The sequence below is a fragment of the Hyla sarda genome, chromosome 8, assembly GCF_029499605.1.
Source record: "Hyla sarda isolate aHylSar1 chromosome 8, aHylSar1.hap1, whole genome shotgun sequence".
NCBI classification, from domain to species: domain Eukaryota; kingdom Metazoa; phylum Chordata; class Amphibia; order Anura; family Hylidae; genus Hyla; species Hyla sarda.
This window is the reverse complement of record NC_079196.1, coordinates 101178391-101186164: the sequence shown is the minus strand read 5'-3', so window position 1 is coordinate 101186164 and position 7774 is coordinate 101178391. Positions and strand designations below refer to the sequence as shown.

The window sequence follows — 7774 nt, the reverse complement described above, 5'->3', positions numbered from 1 at the left end:
TGATGACTCCGTCCCCTCCCTCACTGTGCTGAATCACTGCTCTCAGGAGCCTGGCTGCCATGCTCTGTAACCCTTTCCTCTATGGTTTTATGCAGTACACACACACACACACAATGATTATTAGAGATTGCCTGTACTCTACCACCAAAGACAATATGTTGAGAGTATAACTTACATCTTCCTAAATTACTGCAAAGGTTTAGTGCTAAAAGTACAATGGTTTTTTATCCATACTTTTTAAATGTTTCTATGTCATTCATATGTATCATCCTTTGCCAGTCCTGTAATGCTGGGACTTGTAGTTTTGTAATAGTTGGAGGTACGATGTTTGGATAACTCTTTTTTGCCGCAGTGTTGTCTTCAGCCGTGTCCAGGCATTGTCTGTCCAGGCATGCTTGGAGTTGTAGTTTTGCAACAGCTGGAGGCTGTTCCTCCTGCAGCCTTGTCAATCAGCCATCTCGTGTCCATGACTCTTGGACACGCTCATCCTGCTGTTGGACTCATCAGTGTCCCAGGAGGTATGGGTACCCCTAGTGGTGGGATTTTCACAGGCAGTTTTCTTTAATAAAATGTGAAATAAAATAAAAACTATTGTTTAGCTAAGAAGTACAACATATAAAAAGTTTTGATATCTGACAGTGCCAATTTAATGTCTATAACTACGAATAGAAAATATTGCATACATCAAGTTCTCTTATCAAACACAGAGAGGCTTGGGTATCTTTCTAACAATTAAGCAAATGAGAGACAATTTCCTAGAGATTGGAATCAACATGGATGGAAATAGGCTGAAACAATGACTTTGAGCCGAGACAATTGGACGACCCAGATTGTGCTTCTCTGTATAAATTTTAGGTAAGAAATAAAATAATGAAACCTGTTGATGTACATTCAAAAGAGTCTTCTTAAAGGGGTATTCCTGCTTTATACATCTTATCCCCTATTCAAAGGATAGGGGATAAGATGTATGATTGCAGGGGTCCCAACAACCCCTAGTGACATCACACCATGCCCCCTCCATTCATGTCACGCCCCCTCCCATAGGCTTTCATTGAGTGGCGGAGCGTGACATCACACACGGGCGGAGGCATGACGCCAAATGCCGCCGGCCCCCGTGATCGACAGTAATCAGACCTGGAGCAAACCCCCTTCGGGGACTGATTACAAACGGGGTGCTGCGTGCAAGATCACGGGGGTCCCCAGCGGCGGGACTCCTGCGATCAGGCATCTTATCCCCTATCCTTTGGATAGGGGATAAGATGTCTAAGCACCGGAGAACCCCTTTAAGGTTTTATTGGTCTGAGTATACTGGATTTGGTCAGTGACAATATGATGGTAATATGTATGGTGATATTAGTCCTCCTTGTATACTCATATTATTGGTCTCAGTATACAGATTTTGGTGAGTAACAGTATGGTACAGTATATACTGAGATCTGTGGGTGATTGAAGTATGCTGCTGCTGCAACCACCACACCTCTATGGTTGACTGCTGGCATTAGTGTATATATTTAAGGAATGGCTGGGTGCAATGGGGGGCGTGGATGAGGACGTGGTAACAGGCATGACTGAGGGCGTGGTTAGGGTATGATTAGGGGCATGGCTGGGTCAATGGGCTCTAGCCCCTAGTCTTTTGAAGACATAGGAACACCCCTGCTGTGCACTATGGCTAAGAACATTATATTAGTAAGTTGCTTTAATATACTTGTTGACACTATACACATGTTGTTTCTTTTGCTGGACAACCCCTTTAATGAAAGATTTGCTAAATGATCACCTCTGTTATCGTCCATCTTGCCAAGGCATATACTGCAAAATTCGACACTACATCATCACTACACGGCAGACAACAAGGAAGTGAAAAGTGATATGACATTGCATGTAGGGTGGTTCCCTCTGAGGGTGATAGAGGTATGGTTGCAGCAATAAAACTCTTATTACTCTCAGGCAGTGTGTACATACTAAGATCTGAGGGGAAAATGAGTCTGCTGCTGCTGCAACCACACTTATGGTTACCTGCTGGTATAAGTGAGCATATTGGAGGAAGAGGCTGGGTGCAATGTGGGGCGTGGATGATGTGGTAAGTCATATGACGTTGCTTGTAGGGTGGTTTCCTCTAGTTAACAATAACACCCATTTTTACATTTCCTCACTTTCAGTATGCGAGAGAGTATTAAGTGAAGGACAGAAACTTCCAGCAAAACTCATAAAAGTAAGTAATGACAAAAATGTAGGTTTTCTGTAAAAGCCTCAACCTGGTACATTTAAATTGTATCAAGTTTAGTCTGTGTTTAACTGAAAAAAGATTTATTTTTAAAATAGAAAGTGAAACTTTCAGCATGACAGAACATGCACTCAACATTTGCTTGAAGAACAATACGTTTGAAATACACTGTTATTATTACAGCTAGGGAGTACATACATGGTGTCTGGGAGGTATGCCCAATCAACAAACCACAATAGATATAGTAGGCTCACAGCAGTCTAAGGCTATGCATATTTTGAAATTATTCAGAGTGAAATTCTGCTTGCAGCAGCCTCTGTGAGAAGTGTCACATAATGTCAATGCGAACATTAGGTGCTGTCCGATTTACTGTAGTGCAATTATGGGTGGGCTCCAAGTGCAAATCCTGGTGGACCGATGTCACCACCCCCCCTCATTAGCTTGAAGCAGGGATGAATTTTTATGACAGGGTGGAGAGATTGTCCAGAGAGAGCGGGAGCAAGCCCTACACAGCAGTAGCCCGCCTCCATTACACAAGGAATTAACATTCCAAGAAGAATGTCTCTGCTGCATTGGTTCTCACCCAGTTAGCAGTGTTAGAAACAGGGGCATCTACATGAATATTCAGGTTTATGCTGGTCCCCGCCTGTTAGATCCCCTTTAATTCATATCTTGGAACTACACACCACATTTTGTACTTACGGTTCCTGTATACGGCTGGGAGGAGGGGGGCTTAACAGCGGCGCCCGCACTCAGCAGTATTCGGGAACCGTATTTAATGTATGTCTATGAGCCGACTGGAGTGAACTGCAGCCTCCGGTCGGCTTCGTTTTCGGCCGTATGCGGTTTCCCAACCGCAGGCAAAAACGTGGTTGACCGCGTTTTTGCCTACGGTCGGGAAACCGCGCAAGGCCGAAAACGAAGCCGACCGGAGGCTGCAGTTCACTCCGGGCGGCTCATAGACATACATTAAATACGGTTCCCGAATACTGCTGAGTGCGGGCGCCGCGATTAAGCCCCGCCCCCCCTCCTCCCAGCCGGCCGTATACGGGAACCGTATATAACAAAACGTGATGTGAACCCAGCCTAAATGGTTTATCTAACACCCTGTTCAGTAATGTGCAAATGTAAACATATTAGAAAATTAGTAATATAGCTGTGATGCAACATTATAGCCGTATGTGGCAGAGTTCCCTCCTTGTGTTGGCCAAAATTAGTCACATGTACAGAGGCTGCCTAACTGGTTCAGTAGCCCTTTTTGCCCTCATAGCACAGCCAGTAAGCCAGACCAATCATATTCATCATTATTCATGTGCCTACACAAGGGGAGATGGAAGAAGCTCCATACCACACAAGTAATGACAGTTAGTAAGTTGCTTTATTTTACATTTGAAATCTATTAAAGTGTACCTGTCATTTGCAAAAACTTTTTATATAAAGTAGATAATAACACTATATGAATATTTGAAATATAAATTGGTTAACCCCTTAAGGACACAGGGATTTTTTATTTTTGCACTTAAGTTTTTTCCTCCTTGCCTTCTAAAAATACTAACGCTTTAAATTTTCCACCTACAATTTTTGAACTTATGGCAGTTTCCTTTTCTACAGAGTAAAGATTTTAGTAAAAATGACACATTATCTTAATTCTGTAGGTCCATACAATTGAAATCATACCCAACTTATAGAGGTTTTCTTTCATTTTACTACTTAAAAAAAAAAGAAAAACTTTTTTTGCACGGAAATTAGAATTTAACCCAATTAACAATATAAGTGCTGACATCATGCAAGGCAGGTCTTGGCTGCTCTCAGCAGCCAGAAATCCAACAGTAATGGAGGACATCAGTGATCACACTGATGTCCGCTATTAACCCCTCAGATGCCGTGATCATTACTGCTCTGCGGCAATGCGGGCGTTTTAATGGATGAGGATTGTGAGGTCTTCTTCTCTGATCTGCCTTACTGCGTATGCATAGCACTGAACAGTATTAGCAATCTAAGAATTGCTATAAATAGTTCCCTATAAGGACATAAAATACACTGGGGCATGGGCGGAGCTTAATGACTTCACTGCTGCTGTTCTCTAGCAGCGGGACCCAGCAGAGAGCAGCAGCGGCTTGGGGCATGGGCGGAGCTTAGTGGCAACACTGCTGCTGGGTCCCACTGCTAGAGAACAGAAGCGGTGATGTCACTAAGCTCCGCCCATGCCCCAAGCCGGGCCCGGAGCTGAAGTTAACAGAGAAGATTACCGGAGATCCCCTGCACGGAACGGTACAAAGTACTGTTGTCATCAGTGTCACCTGCACTACCTGTCGGTACAGGTGTCACAGGTGCAGGTGACACTGGTGACCGATTTCCTTTAAAGGGGGACTCTGTTGGAAAACAGTTTTTTTTTTTTTATCAACTGAATCCAGAAAATTAAACAGATTTGTAAATGACTTCTATTTAAACATCTTAATCCTTCCAGTATTTATCAGCTGATGTATGCTCCACAGGAAGAACACTGACCACAGTGTTCTCTGCTGACAGGAGCAAATCCCCATAGCAAACCTATCCTGCTCTGGACAGTTTCTGGCATGGACAGAGTTGTCAGCAGAGAGCACTGTGGTCAGACAGAAAAGAAATTAAAAAAGAAAATAGTATATTACAGTTGATGACCTACCGGGTATTAAACGCTTTCTGCTCCTACGTCCTTAAGGGGTTAAAACATTTGCATATTTTGGGGTGAAAAAATCCTGGCTTGTCCCTGCAGTTATTGCCTGTGTGTCTCTGTGCAGAATCAAAACATAGAAAGTGTGGGCAGACAAGCAGGGCTCTGTGCACTGAGGCTCTATGACATGCTCCTGGCTCACACAGCAGACTGGTTGACAAGCCTGCTCAGAGCCCTGCTTGGCCCGACTACACTTCCTCACTTCCTGTACTTTGTTTGAGGTAACATTGAAAGGAATTACCATTTTAGTCTATATAAAATATTTCTTCTTGTGTGTGTGTTTTATTACAGTATTACATTCACACCTAAAATGGATAACAATATACAGACAGTTCTGCTGCAAATCAGTGAGGAGCTTCGTGAAAAAGAAGTATTGGGCATGATCTTTTTAAGTGGAAAGCATTTAAAAGAAGGAGAAAAAGAACACATGAAAGATGGGATACTGCTGTTTTCAAATTTAAAAAAGAAAGGCTTGATTTCAAAAGACTGTTTACTTTTTGTTGAAGAACTTCTTATCAGAATTGGCAGAAAAGATATCTTAAGAGATGTGCTAAAAACTACGCAGCCTAAAATGGAAGAGCTTGAAAGATCCTTCCGGTATATTTCTGAATACAGGTAAGAGTAAGTTCTAAAATTTGTAGAGAAATCTCTCTGACATTAGCTAATGTAAAACTTTTAAACCAGCAAAATATATAAATATATATATATGTGTGTGATTGGCCAATCCTTCTGCATTTTATGTATTTTGCACGAATCTTGGTGACATTCATTTAGAATCAGTGTATCACTCACTACTGAGTCTTGCTAATAACTGACAGGAACAGGGCCGGCGTTAGGACGGGGGCAAAACAGGCAATTTCCTAGGGCCTCCATCCCCCAGGGGGCCCTCTGCCGGCTGCTCAGTAGCGGATCAGCAGCCCGCAACCACTTTAAAACAGTGACCAGCGGCGGGCCCGGACACTTCTCCTGCTTTTTCTATTTTTTTCATATATCCTTACCTGGCCACGCTCGGCAGGCTCAGGTAATGCAGCGGGTCTTGTGGGCTGTGTTGATAATATGACGAGTGACGTCTCCTGCCTGCTCCTCTGCGCGGTGTCAGGGACATCACTCATCATTCCCTGCAGCACCGGCTGCTTAAGTTTAGCGGCGTAGGAGGCCCAAACGTTCAAAAGAGACAAATAGAGGAGTGGGAGTGTGAGTAATTTAGTTTCCTAGGGAGCCAGAGGTCCTGCAGGAAGTCCTTGCCTTACGCCCATTGCGACCATAAAGCCTTGCTGAAGGTCGGAGAAGAGGGGGTGGAGGAAGAGATAGAACTATTAAGGATCCATCTTCTAACTTGTATTGTCTTATAAAGAGCATGTATGTCAGTCATCCCCAGCCCCCCCTGCTAGAGTGTCTGGCCAACAGTGTACGGGCCATTCTAGGTCTTTTGTTCTTCCAGAGGTAACTAGAGAAGAGTTTACGAATGGAAAGAAAAAATGAATTTGGGAGAGCAATCGGCAACATATTAAGTTTATAGAGAATCTTTGGCACAATATACGTTTGAAGGACATTGCGTCTCCCTATCCATGAAATCAGTGGGTTGTCATAGTCCGCTAGTGTCTGTTGCACCTAACCAAGCAGGGGTTGGTAGTTAGCCTGAAAGAGCAGCGAAATAGAAGGTGTTATGTGTACTCCAAGATATTTCAAAGAGTAGCCGGCCCAAGAGAAAGGAGACATCTTTTGGAAGTTGGCTAATCTGGTGCGGGGCAGCGTAATATTTAGTAATTCAGATTTATTAATATTGACTTTAAAATTTGAGATTTGGCCAAATTCTTCAAACAACGACACCAGGCATGGGATGCTCCCCTCAGGGTCAGACAACAGAAAGAGAAGATCGTCCGCAAAGGCGAGCGTCTTAAGTTCTCCCTCCGGGGACCAAAAATGTCCGTCGATTGTCTAACCTTTTGGAGAAGAGTCTCCATCACGAGGACAAACAATGTGGGGAACAGGGGGCATCCCTGCCTGGTGCCATTAGTTATCCGGAATAATGGGGAGAGGGAATCGTTAATATGGAGGGAGGCATATGGGAAAGCGTATAGAGAGAAAATAGCAGTTACAAACCCTGCTGGGAATCCATAGTTGAGAAGGGCAGCTTTCATGAAAGACCAACTAACCCTATCAAAAGCCTTCTCGGCGTCTACGCCGAGAAGGGCTAGCGGCAAATGATTAGAGTGAGCATAGTGAATTGAAGACAAAAGTTTGATTGTGTTAGTCTTTCCCTCTCTACCGGGAACAAACCCCGTTTGCTCTGATGCTATCAAATGGGGCAGGAGCTTCTTAATGCGCATGGAAAGCAGCTTCGCCCATATTTTCAAATCTAGGTTCAGGAGAGATATAGGCCTGTAGCTGCCACGCTCCGAGGGATCTTTGCCCTCCTTGGCAATTAAGGTTATGTGTGCCTCTTGAGTCTGGCGAGGTAGAGGAGTACCTTTTAATAGGGAATTGCATGTGTCCGTGAGATGAGGTTTTAAATATCTAAGAATGTGGTGTAATACTTCAGGGGAAGGTCGTCTGGCCCTGGGCTCTTTCCAGGAGGGAAGGAGTTAATGACCTTCTGCACCTCCTCATCCGTAACTGGAAACAATAAGGAGGAGGACATAGAGGTGTCTAGAGTGGATAGGTGCAAGTCTCGAAGAAAAGCAGTTTATAATTCAGATAAATAGTGAGGGGGGCTATCAGTAGCGGGTCCGGGCAAATTGTACAAGTCAGAGTAAAATTGTTGGAATGCCTTAGCTATTTGGGGGGTATGAGTGTACAAAGAGCCAGTCCTACTCTTAATTTGGTGGATGTGTCGTTTG

The 7774-nt window shown here is 43.8% G+C and overlaps 1 protein-coding gene across 1 annotated transcript in view; it reads left to right on the top strand.

Moving 5' to 3' along the window:
- Positions 1-2139: 2139 nt before the first annotated feature.
- The window catches only part of LOC130284092 (caspase-8-like), a 93237-nt gene continuing 87602 nt past the window's right edge, over positions 2140-7774 (top strand). The window contains exons 1-2 of the mRNA XM_056534091.1: positions 2140-2212; positions 5226-5549. Of these exons, the coding sequence (XP_056390066.1) occupies positions 5245-5549 (305 nt within the window). The 5' untranslated portion in view covers positions 2140-2212; positions 5226-5244. The remainder of the gene's footprint in view (positions 2213-5225; positions 5550-7774) is intronic.